The sequence below is a fragment of the Chondrus crispus genome, genomic scaffold (genome assembly GCF_000350225.1).
Source record: "Chondrus crispus Stackhouse genomic scaffold, scaffold_125, whole genome shotgun sequence".
Lineage (NCBI taxonomy): Eukaryota > Rhodophyta > Florideophyceae > Gigartinales > Gigartinaceae > Chondrus > Chondrus crispus.
In genome coordinates, this window is record NW_005178998.1 from 119671 (window position 1) to 146068 (window position 26398).

At 49.3% G+C, this 26398-nt stretch overlaps 1 protein-coding gene across 1 annotated transcript; it reads right to left on the reverse strand.

The window, feature by feature from the left end:
• Window positions 1-6659: 6659 nt before the first annotated feature.
• Window positions 6660-7193, reverse strand: CHC_T00002102001 (hypothetical protein). The gene has a single exon (XM_005713263.1). It carries the CDS (start codon window positions 7191-7193, stop codon window positions 6660-6662), a length of 534 nt encoding a protein of 177 aa, XP_005713320.1.
• Between the last annotated feature and the right edge of the window lie 19205 nt (window positions 7194-26398).

The window sequence follows — 26398 nt, forward strand, 5'->3', positions numbered from 1 at the left end:
GCACCGTTCTCGTGGCACTTCAGGTGCCCGTGAGACTCAAAGACGCGATTGCAAGGGATACAACGCGGAGTCTCCTTAGCGTTGGCAACCTGAATGCGATGAGACCTAGACTGAATGTGGTCGTAAAAGGCCTTCGCACTATTGCCACTAACGCCGCACACTTTACAATACCGCTTATACCGCGGGCACACCTTACGATTCCTCTTGCGCTCACGCTTAAACTGTTTATCCGCGAGAACAGCCGCTTTCCGAGCAGAAAGTCGATGCGTAGTTCTCTTTATTGGTGCGGGAACAGAGCGCGGAATACGAGGAATCCTATAAGGTGCGCAACTCGAGGACGGACCCGGAAGCGCGAGCCGAGGTGAAGGTTGATCCTCAGGCTCAAGCACCTCAACGGATACGACCTCCGATGTCCGAACCGTTCGACCGGTGACCAGCTTCCCAGGCGCAGAGCGCACCGGTACTAATTCCAGATCTAACACAACCCCGTAAAAACAGGTATTCACAATAAGGAATATGAAGATAATCGTCAGTAACAGATTTTGGAATTATTGCTCTTAAGAACCACCAAAACGTGCAAAGACAATCACTTAGATGTGTAGGAAATGGAAAGAAACTCAAAACTTACTTTGCATGAGAGAACGAAGAAAAACCAAATGCGAGATTGACGACGACGGCGGTAGCGGGAGCGGAAACGAAGACGAAGACCAAAGACAGAGACAGCAGCAAGAACCACAGCAAGAACGAAAGCCAAACCAAGAACGAAGACAACGAAGACAGCGGGGGCGATGACCAAAACCAATTCACACAAGAGACCAAGAACGACAGCAGCAGCGAAAACCAAAACCAAGAACGACGGCAAGAACGAGAGCGACAACGACAGCGAGAAGACCAGCGGAAAGAACGAAGAGAAACGGCAGCGAAAACGACAGCGACAACGACGGCAGAAACAACGGAACGAGAACGACAGACTCATGCAGTGAAACGACAGCGAGGGACTGGGCCCATAACCTGATGGTAGGTTCAGCGGGGCAAGGGAAAGAAGGAGGGCAGGTTGATGTGTGTGAGTGAAGGAGTTGGTGCCGAGGTTTACTTGGAGCCGTCTTTCGGCGATACTTATACACTTTGAGTGTTACACTATCCCATTACTTTGGCACCTGGTAAACCGTACTCACCATATGCGCGACCAAGCGCGGTCCTCTTCTGGCCCGTCCACACTGTTCTATTTCCACCTTACGAATTGACTATTGACTATCCGTGCACAACAGTTTCTACACATTTTGAGTGACTGTAAACCATGGCCCTATGCATGCAATCGTTTCACACCTTACTAATCTGCATCCAGACATGACAGAATATATTCTTGCACAATGAGCAACTTGGCATCTCTCTATTTCCAACAACGCAAAGTCCTGTCATATCTCAGTCCCCATACATGCCCTTGTTTCGTACCTTACTAATTTCGGTACACACTGCCAGACAACTATCACGGACAGCAACAATGTGCATCCAGACTTCCTACACATCTCACGTGATATCCGATGTGAATCACACCAGTACCGTCATCAACTTGCATCCAACGGCGCACCATAACGAGAGCACAGTACAACGTCGCATGCTGACGACAGTTTAATACAACGGCGCATGCTGATGCAAGGGTCGCATACAGCGTGACGCGTACACTAAATACTCACGTAAGTACATGTCTCTTGCGAGAAATACTTGTTGTACTTTTAATTCACATGTACTGTGCTCGGACACGCGCCGGACCGTATGTAGGCGACGTGTACAAGTGTACGTACACGCAGCAACCTGGCGATGTGTACATGTGTACACCGCACACAAGTGTCCAGCGCCAAGGCCACACGTAATTACCCATTACAACCATGGTGAGCAACTTGAAACCCCCGAAATGATGTAATTAAAACGTATACCGATCATTCAAGATATATCACCAGCATGCCTGCATATAAGTGGACAATAACAGACCAATAGAATTGCAGCATTCGAACCGACACCCAATAGATTTGCAGTATTGCCTATGTAGCCCTATAACGGTTCGGGCCAAATGCAAATTTTCGGCATTTATGCAAATTTGCATGACCCTCCAAAAGTCCACTTTCGTCCCCAGAACCCCAAAATCTGAGACTTTACACGTGTCATATGGTGATATGGGGTGAGGGTCCGGACCGTCGAGTCATGTACACGTGTTGCTCGATTTTGCACTTTCCAGATACCAGCATGTGGTCGCACATTTTCAATAGCTGCAGTCGAGGCATTGCCCGCCCCAGCATTTAATATCCGACGCTCCTCTGCCATCAGGGGGCACTGCAACTCCTGCAGCCCAGCCTCCTCCCTCTTCGTAACCTCCTGTTCCGCTTTCCACCACTTCCGGACGTCAGCTCGCGCTGCAGAAGCGTCTCCACCCGCACGGCGACAGCTGCGCCCAAGACTCCGTCGTCCGCGCAGACGTGCCACACGCCCGCGGTGCGCCTGCCCCACACGCGCGCCGCTGCCGTCGCGCCGGCAAAGTTGATCGCGGAGAAGAGGCTGGCTCGTGCACAAAGAGCAGGAGAGCTGATAGGACAGCCGATCTGCACCGCCAGATCGCGCGCTCATCCCTCACGTCGTCATCGAGACGCACGCCGAGTTGGTGGCGCGCAACGCCGTCGACCTCTTGTCTCCGCCGACCCTTCCGCGCTCCATGAGCCCTTCGTACAGCTGCCTCTCGTCCAGCTCGCCCTCCATCCCGTACCTGCTCTTCGCCGACACGTTCTCCATCCGCAAGTACCTCCCGATCCAGCGCATTAGCTCCCCAGCGTCATACAGGTTGATCACCTCGTCGTACCGCCGATAAATCCCCCGCATCCTCTCAGTGTCACTCTGCCCTGTTCCCGTCGTAAAATTGGTGCAGGTTGCACCTGAGCAACTTTCCCACGAACGTCCGATAGCTCTACCGATAATTCACCCCGAAATGCTTCCCCTTCAACATCCGATTGAAAAGAAACATGCTTCCCCACCGCATCGCGTAGCCCACCTCGCCAGTTGCGTAACAGCGATTTTAACATTGCCACCCCCACAATATTATCAATCTTATCCTCGAAAACAGGCATCCGTCAGTAGTGAGACTCAAAATCTTATTCCAGCAGCTCAGTCAAAGTGCTGGTAACCGTAAAAGCTGTTGTAATTCTACGACCACATGCTGATATGCATGACACACGACGACAGGTATGACACGTGTAAAAGAAAAAACACTCCACGTGACGAGCTGAGCAAGTTTGGTTTTCGACGTGTACACGTGTGAAATATGTGCACGGTTGCGGTGTACTGTACAATCTGAGCATGTTGTATTTTCTCCGCCCGACACGTGTATGACCTGGACACATGTCCTCATTACACTGTCGGACGTGTACAGTACGCCTGTAGTCTTGCAGACAAAGTGTAGAACCTTGGTGGCGGGTGCCTGGCACGTGCCAAATGTTTACAGCGTCCATGGAGTGCAGCACGGGTACAGCAGGACACAAAGATACCGTTGCGCGAGTTTTGAATTCGTAAGGCAAAATGTGCACTGTTGTAATTGACAGTGGACAGGACCTCACGAGAGATTCAGATTCATAAGGCAACGTGTGCGCTGTAAACAGTCCTTGCAGGATTGATTTGAATTCGTAAGGCAACGTGTGAGCTGTGAACGTGCCTTACGAATTTGTGCCACGCTGGATTTGGAATAGTAAGGGAATTTGTGCTTTGCTGTGCTTTGTTGTACTGCCTTACTAATTTCTCCGTCATGACAGTGCTAATTCGTAAGGCGGTTTTCTGTTCTGTTTGTTGGGCCATCGCCAGTTTGGCTGAGTAGCAAGACGGGCACATGTGTTAGAGCCAATACATTTGTAGTATGTGTGTCGTAGTGTTTGGTAGTAGAGTTCTAGAAGATTGCAGAAGTGTATAAGTAGTGCCAGAAGTTGGCGACTCAAAGTAAATCGGTACCCAATCCTTCAACTTCACCTCATCAACCGTCCTCCGATTTCCCTTTGCCCTGCTGACCTACCATTAAAAGCAACGGCGTCAGCTCTGGGACGCATGAGATTTCGGACATCGGTCTCGTCCAAGTCGAGCACGTCGTGAATAATCTGAGACTCGTAATTCTCCATACCGCCTGAGCCACTAGCGCCCGCAACAACGCAGAGCCACTCCGTTGTTCCGTCTTTTTCAATCGCCATGGTATACAGCCATGCCGCCTGCTCTATGTTACGGCCCACCCCGTCCGCCCCGTGCTGCATCAGCGTGCCAAGATGCATCATACCGTCTTCCTCAATCGCATCCTCAAGCAGCTTCGCAGCCCGCGCAGCGTTCTGCAACCCCATCTCCTCCATCTGTCAGGAGGAGAGCCAGATTCAACTTAGTGTTACCGCTGCGCACGCTCGTACAGCTCCAGAGCGCGGACCTCGTCCATTTCCACTCCTTCCGTGCCGTGATGTAGCAGCAGACCAAGATTGTCCCATGCATGCACATCGTCCCTCCTGTCAATCGCAAGCTCGTACAGCTCTGAGGCGCGAACCCCGTTCTTCACGACCCCCCCGCGCCGTCCTGCAGTAGGAGGCCGAGATGCACCATCTCCCATTCGTACAGCGTTAACCACGTTCGTCTCGACTCCCTCAGTGCCCTTGTGAAGGAAGAGACTGAGATTGACCATCGAAGCGACATCATTACCCTTCTCGATCGCACGCTCGAACTTGTCTATGCCGTGTTTCTCTCGAATCCCTCCACATCATATACCAGCAGCGTGCTGAAATTGAATATAGAATGGACATGATCTTGTTCCTCAATCGCCCTCCTCTATAGTTTGACAGCCCGCGCTCCATCCTTCCCAACTCCGTCGTTCCCATCCCTCATTACGTTGCCAAGCTTGTATATCGCGTCGACACACAGGTCTACTTCGATCGCACGTTCGTACAACTACACGGCGCAAGCCGCGTTCCTATCGACCCCCTCTGCGCTCTTCTACAACAGCAAGCCGAGAGCGACCATCGCGCTGACGTCATTCTTGTCGATCGCGTTTTCGTACAACTATGCAGCACGGACTGCATTCATGTCGACCCCGTCTGCCCCCTTCTCCAGTGGTGTGCCGAGGCTCACCATCGCGGCGATATGACCGTGATCCCCAATCGCACGTAGGTTCTCAGTTCGATCCCTCTCTCCATCTACTTTTTGATGCGTACTTATCTCTCTGCTTAACCGCAGTGTTGGAACACCTCCCGTCGACTTCCCCAATGAAATTGAACTCAAGAACCTCCTGAAGTTGGCTTGACCCTTTTCTTCCGACTGCTGTGAAGTTTGATAAGAAGATCTTCTCTGTAGCTCGTGCCACGTTTGATCATCTTAACGTAGTATTTCATTCGTTCACGGAACTGAACGTTTTCATCGTGCTTCTTCTTTGGTCAACGTAGTCAAGTTCTATGGCTGTACGACGATGAGCTGCCAGAAAAGGCTCGAATCGATCATTCTTGGGAGTACCTTGACACTTGTGTGTACTGAGTAGCTGTGGCAATGGAAGGCGTGTCGGCATTAGGGAACATCGGAGCGTCGAGCATGGTGATATATGAGCAGTGGCGCGCTCGGGTGTGGGAAACGAAAGAGGTGTCCGACCCCGACTACCTGCCAACCGAAAACGTCAACCTGTTTTTCGATATATGTTACAAACAATTACGACATGCTGGATTTTTTGAAATCATCCGCCTGCACTGTTGCACAATCGTGCCTGTAGCCGCTAGCATTCCCACGCACAGAGAGCGACCTTCAACAATACTTTGAGCTTCGGTGGCGATTTTTTTACGATTCGCGATGTGGGCAAGCTGGGCACCATGCTCATCTGCTTCGTCCAGGTCATGCTGTGCGGCTTCGACGTCGTCTAAGGTATGAGAAGACACCGTCACTGCCCTCGTCTGCTGTTCGTTCTTAGAGTGCGGGATGTGGGGCGCGGTGCAATTTACGTTGAACATGCTAGCGCAAGAAATGCTTGGTTGTTCGGGGGAGGCACAGACGGACGGATCGCCGGGAATTCATTGTTGTGTACTATTCGAACCTTTTTGGTATAGCACTAGTATTTACGTTCTATTACAAGCCTCCAGGTTTGAGTACTACCCCTCGCCGTCGAAACGTATCGGATCAAACTGGGAAGACGTGAGCTCGCTAACGCCCACAAAGCCATCGCACACATCTCCGATCCAATCGCAGACATATTTCTTGAATGCTGAAGGTCTGAGAACGACGCGGTCGCAGTCCTTGCCCTCCTTTATCGAATACGAGCAGACGTACGAAAAGGTTATCTCCCTCGTATCGTTTGCATGCTCAAAAGTCTCCCCGCTGGCATCAGAGATCAGAGTCTTCTCCAGCTCTTCTGGAGCAACCCTTTCAACTATTTCGCGCAACGTTTCGTGAATACCCAGCGTTGCTTTCGGTAACAAATGTGAAAGCACGTCAGTGAACATGGCGTGCGAAACTCCACCTTTGCTCAGAACCTTCAGCAACGCCGAGTGTATATCGCTCTCCTCTGCACCATCGTCGGATAATTTTGTCGCAATGCCCAGCGCTGTCCTCGCCAGTGCCACCTGCATTACGCAGCGCGTCGCGATCCAGGCATCGAGGCGGGCGAGCGTCAAAATTTATGCTACACCAGCCCTGAGGCGCTCCTTTCCCAATCGTAGTCCAGCCCACTCCTTGTAAATATCCCGAGCGGTGTCAAAAACGAAAAAGATGTCAACGCCACTCTCTCCAATATTATCGCTCTCTGAATGCCCAGGCGGCACCACTGTACGCCAGTGGTCTAGGCTACCAGAGGTAATACAGTCAATACATGCTCGCATAATTTTGTCGATCCCGCCGCTGTCATCATCTGCAAACGCAATTCCCATCATTTTCACGTCTTCGCCAGCAGCATTGTTCAGAGCATGAATGATGTAGTCGACTGAGGCACTCTTCAGCTTGTTTTGAACCGGAATACAACTGACGTCCCACACCTTGGCCACCCTGGTCCAAACCGTTCGCTTGAGGCTGGACATATATGACGACGCCTTGTCAGCCACCTCCGCAGAGAGCTTAGATGCCCCTTGAATGCCATTGAAGATGCATGCGCCCGAAATCTCCTCCTTGGATGCTGCTCTAAGAGCACTGGTAAGCGATCCGCTTTCGAGAGCCATCTTGTATGCAGTGCGAGCCAGAATGGTAGGAGACAATTGCGGCGGTAGAAGTGCGCCGTTTGTAATGCCTAGCTTCGCCACATCGAATGGTGGTACCGCCGCTCGAGTGCCGCCTCCCAGCCGTCCGATCCCATCGCCTTCAGCGATCTTCAGAGGCGAGGGAACCCATCGATAGTCTGCAATTCTTGGCGACTGCTCCATCGGAGTAAAGTTGCGCATGCAACGACGCGCAATGTCATCAGAGGCATATTTCATCACCACGACAACGTCGCGTTGAAGCGGGGTGATTGTGTCAAGGAATGGCTCGTCCTTTTGACGCTTCTTCTTGGTCGCAATGACTGCGCGCTTGGCAGCGGCGGCAGCCTGGCGTCCTCCACGAGATGAACCTGCAACCAGAACCTCCAGCGCAGCCTTGGCATGCGAGAGCTCCATCACCTGCGCATTCAGCCGAGCAACCTCGATCATTAACGAATTGATCTTGTCACCTTGTAGCTTTTTCACTTCTTGCATTTTCTGCATATAAATGTGTGGCTCATCAGCCCTGGCTCTCTCACGGTTGAGCAGTGATGCGATCTGCCGCTGCAGTACAGCTGCGTCGACACCCGCGGCCGTGTCGCCAGTCGACGCTCCGGCGACAACAGCGGGGGGCGAAGAACTTCGGTCCGGGGGAAGGACATCTGTAGCGCGACTGAGGTTGGGGACCGTAGAATGCGAGTGTAGTACCACGTTGGTGGCCAGAGGCCCGATTTCACTGTCTAGCCGCGTCGGGATCGCCGCGCTCAAGTCGAGAGCGCCAGCATCTCCCTCCCTGCTCTCGGGCTCATGGCTTGAGATTCCGTGGCTTCCGCGGTTGGCTCTTTTCCTTTTACGAGCCACTGAGGGAAGTCCGCAATCAGCCACGGTTCTGGTCTCGGAAGCGAGGCCACGCCGCAATCGCTTGCTTCTGTGGACCGGTGACTCCGGTTCCTCATCCAGCCTCCCCCACCGGTGGCCCACAGTCATCAGGCAGGCCGAAACAGTGGTGCGCCGACGGACCTGAGGTTCAGACCTCAGGAGAATTGGTGAAGCTGCGTACGTACTCGTCCTCGCCAGACTACTCCACCGCAGAAAATTGCGCCTGCCTGAGGCACTAACTCAAGCTTTACGCCGGCAGTAAATTTTTGCTGGAGTAAATTGCTCGTGACCGTTACAGAATTATGTGGCGATAGTTTAATTGCGAAACATTATAGTCAAATTTACGCTAGTAAAGTTGAAAGTTTTATTTGAAGCCCTTCTGTAGTCGACGACCATTGCCGCACGCGACGAGCGCGTCGGCACGTCAGAGGAAGGCGAAATAAGCCTACAAAGAGCTGCGCGACGGCGCTGAGTGAATGCGATCCAAGTTCGCCCGGTTCACATGCGGGATAGAGACAACAACTTTTTCAGCCCTTCCAATTTTTCCTGCAAGTCTATCGGGTGGCGTCCAGGCGCGACGTGTGGGTCGAGAAAGACGGGAGAAATACATGCGGCGCTGATCTAGAGGAATTGAGGGCGTGTGTATACTGGTAGCATTTCGCATCTGGCACGAGTGATAGTACTGTACCAAGCAACAGTAGGATGAGTGTGGAACGGGGGGGTTTCGGGGTTTGTCGCTGCGATTGGGGAGACCAGACATGGTGCGTTTCAGGAGGGGGAGAGAGAGGAGGGGTGCGCGGGGGCCATGGTTTGCTGGCGCTGAGTAAGACCAAAGAAGGAGGGAGGCGATGCGGGAATCGGGAATGGTTTGTTGAGGCTTCTGTGGATGTGCCGCGGAGCGATGTTGACCGAGCTTCTACAAGTGGTACAGTTGTTATTGCGTAGAACGTCACAGCGAGAAAGGCAATGCGATAGGGAATGGGATTGTGTGTGCAGTTTGAGGACAGTTGGGCAAATGTTTATGGCTGCTCACGTGTACGCAGGTGCATGTGTGTATGATTTTTGCAACTGCCAGGCATTTTGCTTTCTGAAGAATCTTGCATCCTGATTACATCAGCTCTCTTGAGCGGGGAGGCATGAAAACACTTTATCACGATCGACATTGTGGGACGCTCTTTGTCTCGATTGACTCAGTCAGTGTCTTTTCAAGATTTTGACGAGCGGTCCGTATTCTCAGAGTTGTCCCAGCGGTTCCCATTGCAGTGCTAAGGCTGCGATTAAGTAGAAGGAGCATTACGGGTCGTGAGGTCTGTGATCATGCTGGTCTGCAGTGGAGTACCTCATCTTACGCATTGGCTGCTTAAATCGGTTGATGTAGAATCGATGCGTCTCCCATCCACTGCGGATGAGGGATGATTGCGACCTCGTGCCTCCCAACTCATCATCGCAACGAACGACGTGAAGCAAGCCGCGGATTGAGCCGACATATTGCACATCAATGTAAGCGAGATTTGTCATTTCCGTAGACGTTTCAGCTTCGCAAGCAGGTGCTCCTGGAGAAACAGTTTCATCTTCTCCCTGTTGTAATTCTACGACCACATGCTGATATGCATGACACACGACGACAGGTATGACACGTGTAAAAGCAAAAACACTCCACGTGACGAGCTGAGCAAGTTTGATTTTCAACGTGTACACGTGTGATTTCTGTACACGGTTGCACTCTACAGTACTTCAGGAGCACGTTTGGTTTTCGACGTGTACACGTGTGAAATATGTGCACGGTTGCGGTGTACTGTACAATCTGAGCATGTTTCATTTTCTCCGCCCGACACGTGTATGACCTGGACACATGTCCTCATTACACTGTCGGACGTGTACAGTACGCCTGTAGTCTTGCAGACAAAGTGTAGAACCTTGGTGGCGGGTGCCTGGCACGTGCCAAATGTTTACAGCGTCCATGGAGTGCAGCACGGGTACAGCAGGACACAAAGATACCGTTGCGCGAGTTTTGAATTCGTAAGGCAAAATGTGCACTGTTGTAATTGACAGTGGACAGGACCTCACGAGAGATTCAGATTCATAAGGCAACGTGTGCGCTGTAAACAGTCCTTGCAGGATTGATTTGAATTCGTAAGGCAACGTGTGAGCTGTGAACGTGCCTTACGAATTTGTGCCACGCTGGATTTGGAATAGTAAGGGAATTTGTGCTTTGCTGTGCTTTGTTGTACTGCCTTACTAATTTCTCCGTCATGACAGTGCTAATTCGTAAGGCGGTTTTCTGTTCTGTTTGTTGGGCCATCGCCAGTTTGGCTGAGTAGCAAGACGGGCACATGTGTTAGAGCCAATACATTTGTAGTATGTGTGTCGTAGTGTTTGGTAGTAGAGTTCTAGAAGATTGCAGAAGTGTATAAGTAGTGCCAGAAGTTGGCGACTCAAAGTAAATCGGTACCCAATCCTTCAACTTAACCTCATCAACCGTCCTCCGATTTCCCTTTGCCCCGCTGACCTACCATTACTCCCCTCACAGCCCAACGAAGTTTCACGCAGTTCAAGGCGCGGTCAACGGCATCGATTTCGTCCCCGTGAACACGATCGTAGTACCGAATGAAACAAATCTCGATGTCATCTCTCTTCACAGATGCCTCAGCCAGGAGGTGACCCCGTCGCGGGATTTTGATAGCGATAAAAGCCAGTACTTTCGCAATGTAGACCTTTCGAGGCACAATTCCGCCAGTGCCTCCCGGCGGATCGTCGCCACTCTCCTCAATCATGACATTATCCTGTCTCGCTACTTTGCTGCTGTAGTAGCTGTGTGACGAGACGGCACGCTGCATCTCTCTGTCTCCATTGTCCATAGTTAAAATCTCAAAGTCGCGAGCGCCGTTCTCAGGCGCCTTATTGAAAATGTGCGACCACATGCTGTTATCTGAAAAGGTCAAAATCGAGTGACACGTGTACATGACTGCACGGTCCGGGCGCTCTTACCCATATCACGACATGACACGTGTAAAATCCCAGATTTTGGGGTTCCGGGGACGAAAGTGGCCTCTCGGAGGGTCATGCAAATTTGCATAGTTTTGCCAAGTGGAACCTTGGCCCGTAGCACTATAGACTACACAGGAAATACTGCAATTCTATTGGCCCTCAGGTCTAATGCTGCAAATCTATTGGTCGAGCGTTGTCCACGTGTGCGTCATTGGCCTTGTGATGTACTTTAAATGGCCTGTATATGCCATAATTACGTTGTTTTGGGGGTTTCAAGTGGTTTGCCATGGTTGTAATGGGTAATTGCATGGGGCTCCCGGGCGGGACACATGTATGCCGTGTACACATGTACACGTCGCCAGGTGGATTCGTGTACGTACACATGTACACGCACGCATCCAGGTGTATGCACATTGTTGGAAATCTTCGACCACATGCTAAGCTCCAAGCCTGACAGATATTACACGTGTACGTCGACGAAACCTAAAATGCTTGCAAGAGCATTCTCAGGATGTTTGGTCTTCAAGGTGGACACGTGTCATATTTGTACACAGTTGCACTTTCGTATCATTTCCGAGCATGTTTCAATTTTGGTGTTGACACGTGTAAGTTATGTACCTCGTGGCACTCTACAGTACATTCTGAACATGTTTCATTTTTCTCGATTTGACACGTGTGTGACACGTATGACGTATGTGCCACAGTGGTTATTAATCGTATTGTAAAATCTGTAATCTACAGTACAGTACATTCAGATATTATTGACTCTCAAACGGTCCCAAATTATTAGCAAGAGAGAGTGCAAGAAGGAGAGTCATTTGATTATCAACGGAGAGTGGAAGTAGGAGAGTCACTTGATTATCAACCGAGAGTGCAAGAAGGAGAGTCATTTGATTATCAACGGAGTGGAAGTAGGAGAGTCACTTGATTATCAACCGAGAGTGCAAGAAGGAGAGTCATGTGATTATCAACCGAGAGTGGAAGTAGGAGAGTCACTTGATTATCAACCGAGAGTGCAACAGGGAGAGTCACTTGATTATCAACCAGTGCAAGAACGAGAGTCACGTGACCAGCCCTAATGGCTCGTATTGTATGTAGTTCGAAGAGTATAAGTAGCGCCAATAGTTGGCGACCAAGAGTAAAATGGCATCAACTTCTTTTCCCGTCAACCACCAGCAACCTTCAACCATCCTTCTTCCCTCTGCCCCGCTGACCTTTCTATACACATGAGGGTCTACAGTTTTACAGTGTCAGACTGTTTGCGATCCTGCGCGTGTCCGAGTACAGTACATGTGAATCAAAAGTACAACAAGTACTTCTCGCGAGAGGAATACAGTTGTGCGATTATTCTGTGTACGCGTCACGCTGTATGCGAGTCTTGCGTGAGCACGCGCCGTTGCACTGTGCTCTCGTCATGGTGCGCCGTTGGATGCAAGTTCATGACAGTACTCGTGTGATTTACATGTATTCTCATGTGAGTTGTGTAGAAAGTCTGGATGCACATTGTTATAACTTGCCATAATTATCTGACAGTGCTTGGCGAAATTAGTAAGGTGAGAAACAAGGATACGTATGGCGATTGTGATATGAAAGACGTTTGCGTTGTTGGAAATAGACAAGTGCCAAGTTGTTCGTTGCACAACAATGAAGTCTGGCATGACTGGATGCAGATTAGTAAGGTGTGAAACAGTTGCATGCATAGGGCCATGGTTTACAGTCATTTGGAATGTGTAGAAATAGTTGTGAGCTAATAGTTACGAATCGATTCGTAAGGTGGAAATCGAACAGTATGGTCGGGCCACAAGAGGACCGCGCTTGGTCGCGCATAGTAGAGTATGGTTTACTGGGAGTCGGAGTAGAGCGATAGTGTAGCACTCCAAGTGTATAAGTATTGCAGGAAAACGGCTTCAAAGTAAACCTCGGCACCAACTCCTTCACTCACACACATCAACCTGCCCTCCTTCTTTCCCTTGCCCCTCCGAACCTACCATTAGGTTATGGGCCCAGTCCCTCGCTGTCGTTTCACTGCATGAGTCTGTCGTTCTCGTTCCGTTGTTTCTGCCGTCGTTGTCGCTGTCGTTTTCGTTGCCGTTTCTCGTCGTTGTTTCCGCTGGTCTTCTCGCTGTCGTTGTCGCTCTCGTTCTTGCCGTCGTTCTTGGTTTTGGTTTTCGCTGCTGCTGTCGTTCTTGCTCTCTTGTGTGAATTGGTTTTGGTCATCGCCCCCGCTGTCTTCGTTGTCTTCGTTCTTGGTTTGGCTTTTGTTCTTGCTGTGGTTCTTGCTGCTGTCTCTGTCTTTGGTCTTCGTCTTCGTTTCCGCTCCCGCTACCGCCGTCGTCGTCAATCTCGCATTTGGTTTTTCTTCGTTCTCTCATGCAAAGTAAGTTTTGAGTTTCTTTCCATTTCCTACACATCTAAGTGATTGTCTTTGCACGTTTTGGTGGTTCTTAAGAGCAATAATTCCAAAATCTGTTACTGACGATTATCTTCATATTCCTTATTGTGAATACCTGTTTTTACGGGGTTGTGTTAGATCTGGAATTAGTACCGGTGCGCTCTGCGCCTGGGAAGCTGGTCACCGGTCGAACGGTTCGGACATCGGAGGTCGTATCCGTTGAGGTGCTTGAGCCTGAGGATCAACCTTCGCCTCGGCTCGCGCTTCCGGGTCCGTCCTCGAGTTGCGCACCTTATAGGATTCGTCGTATTCCGCGCTCTGTTCCCGCACCAATAAAGAGAACTACGCATCGACTTTCTGCTCGGAAAGCGGCTGTTCTCGCGGATAAACAGTTCAAGCGTGAGCGCAAGAGGAATCGTAAGGTGTGCCCGCGGTATAAGCGGTATTGTAAAGAGTGCGGCGTTAGTGGCAATAGTGCGAAGGCCTTTTACGACCACATTCAGTCTAGGTCTCATCGCATTCAAGTTGCCAACGCTAAGGAGACTCCGCGTTGTATCCCTTGCAATCGCGTCTTTGAGTCTCACGGGCACCTGAAGTGCCACGAGAACGGTGCCGCACACTTAAAGGTAGTTTGTGAACAGAATAGTTAGGGATTTCTTCCAAATAAATTCACATATCTGTTCCCAAATTTCTCCTAGTGCAACTTCATAGTAATCATATCGAACTTCTTAGACGGGTGGGCTTGCCATTGTGTTGATTATCGGTTAACGGCTTGGGATCCCCGAACGGATTTTCAAATACTTGAAGTTTATTTGCACTAAAATGGAAGATCAAGGAGGAGGAGGATCCATCAGAATCGACAAACTGACGGACTCCAACTTCTACGTGTGGAAGCAGAAAATACAACTTCTGCTTGCTCTACGTGATGTTGACCAATACATCGTTGAGGGAAGAGTTCCAAGTGAGGAACGCGCGGAAGAGCGTAAGAAGTGGATCAGAGGTGACAGTAAAGCTAAAGCACTGATTGGTCTCTCCCTATCAGATGAGCATCTTGAGCATGTACGTGATGTTGATACTGCTCATGAGATGTGGGAAGCTATTGTCAACGTGTTTGAGAGGCACACTTTGCTGAACAAACTAGCTGCACGTCGTGAGTTCTACACTGTGAAGATGCTTTCCGGTGAAACGGTGCTTGCATACATCAATCGTGTCAAGCAGCTGGCAGCCATCCTCAAGTCAATGAGCGTAAACATCGATGATAAGGAGATGGCCATGGCAGTGCTCAACGGTCTGCCTGCCCGTTTCGAGGCTCTCATCGTTGCACTTGATGCTCTCGGTAATGAGGAAAAGATATTCAGTTTGGACTTTGTGAAAAGTCGTCTGCTGCAGGAAGGGCAACGAGCAAACATGAAGTCTAGCTCCTCACAGACATCGGCTCTGGTTAATCGTGCCCCGAACAATCGGGACATAAACGATTACAAATGCACGAACTGCGGTCATACAGGCCATACGGCAACCCGCTGCTGGGGAAAGGATTTGAATGGGCGTCGCCCGGCTCCTCCTAGCACATATAAACCGCGTATGTCTCAGCGGAAACAATCTGCATTTGTCACACAGAAACCTGATCCCGACATGGTTGTAAACAGCGTCGACTTCACATGTCTGATGTCGAAAGCTTCGCACACGAACGATATGGAGATGTTGCCTTCGTGGCTCGTAGATTCAGCTTGTACAGCTCATATTACATATGACCGATCTTTGTTTGCAACGTATGAGCCACTTGAATCCGCCTCTGTTCAGATGGGAACCAAGGCTAGTGCAAAGGTTGCCGGCCGTGGTGACGTTCACTTGAAGTTAAATGTGAATGGCCGCATCGAACCGTGCAAGTTGACGGATGTATTGCACGTTCCGGACTTTGCGTTCTCTCTGCTCTCTGTCAGTCGAATGACTGAACTTGGACTAAAAGTTGGGTTCGAAAATGGAAAATGCATGGTCAGACGAGGCTCAACTGTAGTGGCGACTGCGACATTGGTTGGAGAACTTTACGTTCTCGACATCGTCAGTGACATCGGATCTGCACATGCTGCCACCCTGCAAACGTGGCATGAGCGATTTGCAAATGTGCATTCTCAAGGTATTGCTTTGATGATTCGAGACAATGTGGTAAGTGGAGTCAAACTACTTGGTAATGAGGCTAACAAAATCAACAATACTGACAATGATTGCATCTCTGAAAAATGTTCTGCGTGCGTCTACGGCAAAGCCACTCGATCTGTGATCCCAAAAGAGCGGTCCTCGAGGCGGGCATACTTCTGTCTAGACTTAGTTCACTCTGATGTTTGTGGCCCCTTAGAGGTGCAGTCCATTGGTGGTGCCAAGTACTTCATTACCTTCATAGATGATCACTCAAACTGGTCAGTAGTGTACCCTATGCACCATAAATCAGAAGCATTTGAACGATACAAAATGTTTGCACAACTTGCTCAGACTCACACTGGTCGCAAGATCAAAGTGCTTCGCACCGATCGAGGTGGTGAGTATCTGTCCACGGAGTTTAAGTCTTTTCTGATTGCAAATGGTACTCAGCATCAAATGACGACCGCGTACACACCGGAGCAAAATGGCGTCGCCGAACGACTGAACAGAACTTTGGTAAACTTGGTGCGCTCCATGCTAGCGCACAAGAAAGTTACAAAGGGCTTCTGGGCAGAAGCACTTGCCAATGCAGTGTACGTTCGAAATCGAGTTACGTCACGTGCCATTCCCCCCAACATGACCCCCTACCACTTATGGATGAAATCTGTGCCAAATGTTGGTCATTTGCGTGTTTTCGGTTCAAAGTGTTGGTATACATTACCAAAACACAACATCCAGAAACTTGACGCCCGTGCGAAGGAGGCAATGTTTCTGGGGTATGCTGAAAATACGGAAGCTTACAAGTTGTGGGATGGTGATTTGCACAAAGTGATCGTATCCAGAGATGTTACTTTTGACGAGTCCACGGGAGGCCAATCTGGTGCACAGATGGATACAAATGAGGAGGCTACAACTGATGATGACACAATCAACTTGAACATCGATGAGGAAGTTGCAGAAAATGATGCAGTGGCATCAGAAGCATCATCGCCGGATGAACAACAACACTCTGATGAATCCTCCAACTCCTCCCCAACTGCAGGGGAGGACGAAACCACCGAAACAGTTGAGCAACACGTAGTTGAGGAAGAAACGATTGATCCGCCAACTAATCTCCGTCGGTCCACTCGCGTTCGCAAAACGCCTGGGGCGTGGTGGGCAGCAGCTTTGGTGACTGCTGGACTCCTTAGCCACGCCCATGTGATAACGGAAATCCCAAACTCGTACAAGCAAGCTATGGATTCTCCAAAAGCTCGCTTCTGGCAGAAGGGCATCGACAAAGAACTTGCTTCACAACACAAAAACAAAACATGGACACTTGTTCCAAGATCTCAAGCATCAAACGTCCTGACGTCCAGGTGGGTTTTCGGAGTGAAGCAACTTCCTGACGAGTCCGGAAAATTGGTCGAAACTGCAAAGGGACGTCTTGTGGCACGAGGCTTTCAACAAGTAGAAGGCATCGATTACACTGAAACTTTCGCCCCTGTCATCAAGTTCACAACTATCCGTCTGCTGCTGGCACTGGTTGCGCACTTTGACCTTGAGCTGCATCAGATGGACGTAGTGACTGCCTTCCTCAACGGTGACCTTCACGAAGAGATCTTCATGGAGCAACCTGAAGGATGCATCGACAAAGTCAAACCTGATTCGGTGTGTAAACTTTTGAAAGCAATCTATGGTCTTAAGCAAGCCCATCGCCAATGGCATAGTAAGATCGATGAGTTTCTGATCACTGAACTTGGTTTCAACACTACACGCAGCGACCCATGTCTTTACATTCGACGTCAAGGCAATGTCATCATGATTATCGCATTGTACGTGGACGATCTGCTTATTGAAAATGTGCGACCACATGCTGTTATCTGGAAAGTGCAAAATCCAGTGACACGTGTACATGACTGCACGGTCCGGGCGCTCTTACCCATATCACGACATGACACGTGTAAAATCCCAGATTTTGGGGTTCTGGGGACGAAAGTGGCCTCTCGGAGGGTCATGCAAATTTGCATAGTTTTGCCAAGTGGAACCTTGGCCCGTAGCACTATAGACTACACAGGAAATACTGCAATTCTATTGGCCCTCAGGTCTAATGCTGCAAATGTATTGGTCGAGCGTTGTCCACGTGTGCGTCATTGGCCTTGCGATGTACTTTAAATGGCCTGTATATGCCATAATTACGTTGTTTTGGGGGTTTCAAGTGGTTTGCCATGGTTGTAATGGGTAATTGCATGGGGCCCCCGGGCGGGACACATGTATGCCGTGTACACATGTACACGTCGCCAGGTGGACTCGTGTACGTACACATGTACACGCATCCAGGTGTATGCACATGAGGGTTTACAGTTTTACAGTGTCAGACTGTTTGCGATCCTGCGCGTGTCCGAGTACAGTACATGTGAATCAAAAGTACAACAAGTACTTGTCGCGAGAGGAATACAGTTGTGCGATTATTCTGTGTACGCGTCACGCTGTATGCGAGTCTTGCGTGAGCACGCGCCGTTGCACTGTGCTCTCGTCATGGTGCGCCGTTGGATGCAAGTTCATGACAGTACTCGTGTGATTTACATGTATTCTCATGTGAGTTGTGTAGAAAGTCTGGATGCACATTGTTATAACTTGCCATAATTATCTGACAGTGCTTGGCGAAATTAGTAAGGTGAGAAACAAGGATACGTATGGCGATTGTGATATGAAAGACGTTTGCGTTGTTGGAAATAGACAAGTGCCAAGTTGTTCGTTGCACAACAATGAAGTCTGGCATGACTGGATGCAGATTAGTAAGGTGTGAAACAGTTGCATGCATAGGGCCATGGTTTACTGGAAAGGAATGTGTAGAAATAGTTGTGAGCTAATAGTTACGAATCGATTCGTAAGGTGGAAATCGAACAGTATGGTCGGGCCACAAGAGGACCGCGCTTGGTCGCGCATAGTAGAGTATGGTTTACTGGGAGTCGGAGTAGAGCGATAGTGTAGCACTCCAAGTGTATAAGTATTGCAGGAAAACGGCTTCAAAGTAAACCTCGGCACCAACTCCTTCACTCACACACATCAACCTGCCCTCCTTCTTTCCCTTGCCCCTCCGAACCTACCATTAGGTTATGGGCCCAGTCCCTCGCTGTCGTTTCACTGCATGAGTCTGTCGTTCTCGTTCCGTTGTTTCTGCCGTCGTTGTCGCTGTCGTTTTCGTTGCCGTTTCTCGTCGTTGTTTCCGCTGGTCTTCTCGCTGTCGTTGTCGCTCTCGTTCTTGCCGTCGTTCTTGGTTTTGGTTTTCGCTGCTGCTGTCGTTCTTGCTCTCTTGTGTGAATTGGTTTTGGTCATCGCCCCCGCTGTCTTCGTTGTCTTCGTTCTTGGTTTGGCTTTTGTTCTTGCTGTGGTTCTTGCTGCTGTCTCTGTCTTTGGTCTTCGTCTTCGTTTCCGCTCCCGCTACCGCCGTCGTCGTCAATCTCGCATTTGGTTTTTCTTCGTTCTCTCATGCAAAGTAAGTTTTGAGTTTCTTTCCATTTCCTACACATCTAAGTGATTGTCTTTGCACGTTTTGGTGGTTCTTAAGAGCAATAATTCCAAAATCTGTTACTGACGATTATCTTCATATTCCTTATTGTGAATACCTGTTTTTACGGGGTTGTGTTAGATCTGGAATTAGTACCGGTGCGCTCTGCGCCTGGGAAGCTGGTCACCGGTCGAACGGTTAGGACATCGGAGGTCGTATCCGTTGAGGTGCTTGAGCCTGAGGATCAACCTTCACCTCGGCTCGCGCTTCCGGGTCCGTCCTCGAGTTGCGCACCATATAGGATTCCTCGTATTCCGCGCTCTGTTCCCGCACCAATAAAGAGAACTACGCATCGACTTTCTGCTCGGAAAGCGGCTGTTCTCGCGGATAAACAGTTCAAGCGTGAGCGCAAGAGGAATCGTAAGGTGTGCCCGCGGTATAAGCGGTATTGTAAAGTGTGCGGCGTTAGTGGCAATAGTGCGAAGGCCTTTTACGACCACATTCAGTCTAGGTCTCATCGCATTCAAGTTGCCAACGCTAAGGAGACTCCGCGTTGTATCCCTTGCAATCGCGTCTTTGAGTCTCACGGGCACCTGAAGTGCCACGAGAACGGTGCCGCACACTTAAAGGTAGTTTGTGAACAGAATAGTTAGGGATTTCTTCCAAATAAATTCACATATCTGTTCCCAAATTTCTCCTAGTGCAACTTCATAGTAATCATATCGAACTTCTTAGACGGGTGGGCTTGCCATTGTGTTGACTATCGGTTAACGGCTTGGGATCCCCGAACGGATTTTCGAATACTTGAAGTTTATTTGCACTAAAATGGAAGATCAAGGAGGAGGAGGATCCATCAGAATCGACAAACTGACGGACTCCAACTTCTACGTGTGGAAGCAGAAAATACAACTTCTGCTTGCTCTACGTGATGTTGACCAATACATCGTTGAGGGAAGAGTTCCAAGTGAGGAACGCGCGGAAGAGCGTAAGAAGTGGATCAGAGGTGACAGTAAAGCTAAAGCACTGATTGGTCTCTCCCTATCAGATGAGCATCTTGAGCATGTACGTGATGTTGATACTGCTCATGAGATGTGGGAAGCTATTGTCAACGTGTTTGAGAGACACACTTTGCTGAACAAACTAGCTGCACGTCGTGAGTTCTACACTGTGAAGATGCTTTCCGGTGAAAAGGTGCTTGCATACATCAATCGTGTCAAGCAGCTGGCAGCCATCCTCAAGTCAATGAGCGTAAACATCGATGACAAGGAGATGGCCATGGCAGTGCTCAACGGTCTGCCTGCCCGTTTCGAGGCTCTCATCGTTGCACTAGATGCTCTCGGTAATGAGGAAAAGATATTCAGTTTGGACTTTGTGAAAAGTCGTCTCCTGCAGGAAGAGCAACGAGCAAACATGAAGTCTAGCTCCTCACAGACATCGGCTCTGGTTAATCGTGCCCCGAACAATCGGGACATAAACGATTACAAATGCACGAACTGCGGTCATACAGGCCATACGGCAACCCGCTGCTGGGGAAAGGATTTGAATGGGCGTCGCCCGGCTCCTCCTAGCGGATATAAACCCCGTATGTCTCAGCGGAAACAATCTGCCTTTGTCACACAGAAACCTGATCCCGACATGGTTGTAAACAGCGTCGACTTCACATGTCTGATGTCGAAAGCTTCGCACACGAACGATATGGAGATGTTGCCTTCGTGGCTCGTAGATTCAGCTTGTACAGCTCATATTACATATGACCGATCTCTGTTTGCAACGTATGAGCCACTTGAATCCGCCTCTGTTCAGATGGGAACCAAGGCTAGTGCAAAGGTTGCAGGCCGTGGTGACGTTCACTTGAAGTTAAATGTGAATGGCCGCATCGAACCGTGCAAGTTGACGGATGTATTGCACGTTCCGGACTTTGCGTTCTCTCTGCTCTCTGTCAGTCGAATGACTGAACTTGGACTAAAAGTTGGGTTCGAAAATGGAAAATGCATGATCAGACGAGGCTCAACTGTAGTGGCGACTGCGACATTGGTTGGAGAACTTTACGTTCTCGACATCGTCAGTGACATCGGATCTGCACATGCTGCCACCCTGCAAACGTGGCATGAGCGCTTTGCACATGTGCATTCTCAAGGTATTGCTTCGATGATTCGTGACAATGTGGTAAGTGGAGTCAAACTACTTGGTAATGAGGCTAACAAAATCAACAATACTGACAATGATTGCATCTCTGAAAAATGTTCTGCGTGCGTCTACGGCAAAGCCACTCGATCTGTGATCCCAAAAGAGCGGTCCTCGAGGCGGGCATACTTCTGTCTAGACTTAGTTCACTCTGATGTTTGTGGCCCCTTAGAGGTGCAGTCCATTGGTGGGGCCAAGTACTTCATTACCTTCATAGATGATCACTCAAACTGGTCAGTAGTGTACCCTATGCACCATAAATCAGAAGCATTTGAACGATACAAAATGTTTGCACAACTTGCTCAGACTCACACTGGTCGCAAGATCAAAGTGCTTCGCACCGATCGAGGTGGTGAGTATCTGTCCACGGAGTTTAAGTCTTTTCTGATTGCAAATGGTACTCAGCATCAAATGACGACTGCGTACACACCGGAGCAAAATGGCGTCGCCGAACGACTGAACAGAACTTTGGTAAACTTGGTGCGCTCCATGCTAGCGCACAAGAAAGTTACAAAGGGCTTCTGGGCAGAAGCACTTGCCAATGCAGTGTACGTTCGAAATCGAGTTACGTCACGTGCCATTCCCCCCAACATGACCCCCTACCACTTATGGATGAAATCTGTGCCAAATGTTGGTCATTTGCGTGTTCTCGGTTCAAAGTGTTGGTATACATTACCAAAACACAACATCCAGAAACTTGACGCCCGTGCAAAGGAGGCAATGTTTCTAGGGTATGCTGAAAATACGAAAGCTTACAAGTTGTGGGATGGTGATTTGCACAAAGTGATCGTATCCAGAGATGTTACTTTTGACGAGTCCACGGGAGGCAAATCTGGTGAACCGATGGATACAAACGAGGAGGCTACAACTGATGATGACACAATCAACTTGAACATCGATGAGGAAGTTGCAGAAAATGATGCAGTGGCATCAGAAGTATCATCGCCGGATGAACAACAAGACTCTGATGAATCCTCCAACTCCTCCCCAACTGCAGGGGAGGACGAAACTACCGAAACAGTTGAGCAACACGTAGTTGAGGAAGAAACTATTGATCCGCCAACTAATCTCCGTCGGTCCACTCGCGTTCGCAAAACGCCTGGGGCGTGGTGGGCAGCAGCTTTGGTGACTGCTGGACTCCTTAGCCACGCCCATGTGATAACGGAAATCCCACACTCGTACAAGCAAGCTATGGATTCTCCAAAAGCTCGCTTCTGGCAGAAGGGCATCGACAAAGAACTTGCTTCACAACACAAAAACAAAACATGGACACTTGTTCCAAGATCTCAAGCATCAAACGTCCTGACGTCCAGGTGGGTTTTCGGAGTGAAGCAACTTCCTGACGAGTCCGGAAAATTGGTCGAAACTGCAAAGGGACGTCTTGTGGCACGAGGCTTTCAACAAGTAGAAGGCATCGATTACACTGAAACTTTCGCCCCTGTCATCAAGTTCACAACTATCCGTCTGCTGCTGGCACTGGTTGCGCACTTTGACCTTGAGCTGCATCAGATGGACGTGGTGACTGCCTTCCTCAACGGTGACCTTCACGAAGAAATCTACATGGAGCAACCTGAAGGATGCATCGACAAAGTCAAACCTGATTCGGTGTGTAAACTTCTGAAAGCAATCTATGGTCTTAAGCAAGCCCATCGCCAATGGCATAGTAAGATCGATGAGTTTCTGATCACTGAACTTGGTTTCAACACTACACGCAGCGACCCATGTCTTTACATTCGACGTCAAGGCAATGTCATCATGATTATCGCGTTGTACGTGGACGATCTGCTGCTAGCTGGAAGTGACTTGGAGGCCATATTATGGATGAAAAATGAACTCAACAAACGATTCGATATGAAAGACCTTGGCGAAGCGAAGACTTGTATTGGTCTAGAGATCGACCGTATACGTTCTAAACACGTCCTGACCGTCACACAGTCGAAGTATGCCCAAGCAGTACTGAAACGGTTCAAAATGTCGGCATGCAATCCTTGCGTTACTCCGATGGAACAGTCTCGACATGTCACAATGCAAGTGGCCGAAACTGGCACTGATGACAACCCATGCTTTGAACCATATCGTCAGGCCATTGGATGTCTAATGTTCCTAATGGTCGGGACCCGCCCCGATATTGCGTATGCCATTGGAAAGTTATCTCAACACTGTGCCGACCCTCACGATTCGCATTGGACAGGTGTGAAACGTGTTTTGAGATACTTGCGTGGGTCCCAGCATCTTGGAATAGTGTTTGGTAAAGATGATCTTGGTACGGAACTTCATGGGTATAGCGACGCAGATTGGGGTGGATGCCTTGAATCACGGAAATCAACGAGTGGGTACGTGTTCAAGCTTTGTGATGGGCCTATCAGTTGGGCTTCCCGGAAACAAACAGTAGTTGCAAAGTCTACTTGTGAGGCAGAATACATCGCACTCAGTGAAGCATGCAAAGAGGCCGCGTGGCTTCGACGCTTCCATGCTGATGTACTTGGTGCGAATTCGGATCCAACAATTCGCGTTGGATGCGACAACGCTGGTACGATTGCGTTTGCTCAGAACGAATCTACAAATCGTCGGAACAAGCACATTGATATTACGTATCATTGTGTTCGAGATGCGGTGCAGCGAAAACTGGTCACACTGTACCATTGTCCGACAACAGAAATGCCAGCCGATATGCTGACCAAATCACTTGGTCGTGTGCTGTTTGAAAAGTTCGTGGGCATGGTTGGGCTTTCCAAGTGCAAAGCTGCCCAAAGCATGTGATCGAGGGGAGGTATTGAAAATGTGCGACCACATGCTGTTATCTGAAAAGGTCAAAATCGACTGACACGTGTACATGACTGCAGGGTCCGGGCGCTCTTACCCATATCACGACATGACACGTGTAAAATCCCAGATTTTGGGGTTCCGGGGACGAAAGTGGCCTCTCGGAGGGTCATGCAAATTTGCATAGTTTTGCCAAATGGAACCTTGGCCCGTAGCACTATAGACTACACACGAAATACTGCAATTCTATTGGCCCTCAGGTCTAATGCTGCAAATCTATTGGTCGAGCGTTGTCCACGTGGGCGTCATTGGCCTTGTGATGTACTTTAAATGGCCTGTATATGCCATAATTACGTTGTTTTGGGGGTTTCAAGTGGTTTGCCATGGTTGTAATGGGTAATTGCATGGGGCCCCCGGGCGGGACACATGTATGCCGTGTACACATGTACACGTCGCCAGGTGGACTCGTGTACGTACACATGTACACGCATCCAGGTGTATGCACATGAGGGTTTACAGTTTTACAGTGTCAGACTGTTTGCGATCCTGCGCGTGTCCGAGTACAGTACATGTGAATCAAAAGTACAACAAGTACTTCTCGCGAGAGGAATACAGTTGTGCGATTATTCTGTGTACGCGTCACGCTGTATGCGAGTCTTGCGTGAGCACGCGCCGTTGCACTGTGCTCTCGTCATGGTGCGCCGTTGGATGCAAGTTCATGACAGTACTCGTGTGATTTACATGTATTCTCATGTGAGTTGTGTAGAAAGTCTGGATGCACATTGTTATAACTTGCCATAATTATCTGACAGTGCTTGGCGAAATTAGTAAGGTGAGAAACAAGGATACGTATGGCGATTGTGATATGAAAGACGTTTGCGTTGTTGGAAATAGACAAGTGCCAAGTTGTTCGTTGCACAACAATGAAGTCTGGCATGACTGGATGCAGATTAGTAAGGTGTGAAACAGTTGCATGCATAGGGCCATGGTTTACAGTCATTTGGAATGTGTAGAAATAGTTGTGAGCTAATAGTTACGAATCGATTCGTAACGTGGAAATCGAACAGTATGGTCGGGCCACAAGAGGACCGCGCTTGGTCGCGCATAGTAGAGTATGGTTTACTGGGAGTCGGAGTAGAGCGATAGTGTAGCACTCCAAGTGTATAAGTATTGCAGGAAAACGGCTTCAAAGTAAACCTCGGCACCAACTCCTTCACTCACACACATCAACCTGCCCTCCTTCTTTCCCTTGCCCCTCCGAACCTACCATTACTGCTGCTAGCTGGAAGTGACTTGGAGGCCATATTATGGATGAAAAATGAACTCAACAAACGATTCGATATGAAAGACCTTGGCGAAGCGAAGACTTGTATTGGTCTAGAAATCGACCGTATACGTTCTAAACACGTCCTGACCGTCACGCAGTCGAAGTATGCCCAAGCAGTACTGAAACGGTTCAAAATGTCGGCATGCAATCCTTGCGTTACTCCGATGGAACAGTCTCGACATGTCACAATGCAAGTGGCCGAAACTGGCACTGATGACAACCCATGCTTTGAACCATATCGTCAGGCCATTGGATGTCTAATGTTCCTAATGGTCAGGACCCGCCCCGATATTGCGTTTGCCATTGGAAAGTTATCTCAACACTGTGTCAACCGTCACGATTTGCATTGGACAGGTGTGAAACGTGTTTTGAGATACTTGCGTGGGTCCCAGCATCTTGGAATAGTGTTTGGTAAAGATGATCTTGGTACGGAACTTCATGGGTATAGCGACGCAGATTGGGGTGGATGCCTTGAATCACGAAAATCAACGAGTGGGTACGTGTTCAAGCTTTGTGATGGGCCTATCAGTTGGGCTTCCCGGAAACAAACAGTAGTTGCAAAGTCTACTTGTGAGGCAGAATACATCGCACTCAGTGAAGCATGCAAAGAGGCGGCGTGGCTTCGACGCTTCCATGCCGATGTACTTGGTGCGAATTCGGATCCAACAATTCACGTTGGATGTGACAACGCTGGTACGATTGCGTTTGCTCAGAACGAATCTACAAATCGTCGCAACAAGCACATTGATATTACGTATCATTTTGTTCGAGATGCGGTGCAGCGAAAACTGGTCACATTGTACCATTGTCCGACAACAGAAATGCCAGCCGATATGCTGACCAAACCACTTGGTCGCGTGCTGTTTGAAAAGTTCGTGGGCATGGTTGGGCTTTCCGAGTGCAAAGCTGCCGAAAGCATGTGATGGAGGGGAGGTATTGAAAATGTGCGACCACATGCTGTTATCTGGAAAGTGCAAAATCGAGCGACACGTGTACATGACTCGAAGGTCCGGACCCTCACCCCATATCAC

Coding starts and splice junctions, on each gene's coding strand:
- CHC_T00002102001 (XM_005713263.1), bottom strand. CDS start 7,193: ATGGCTCTCGAAAGCGGATCGCTTACCAGTGCTCTTAGAGCAGCATCC.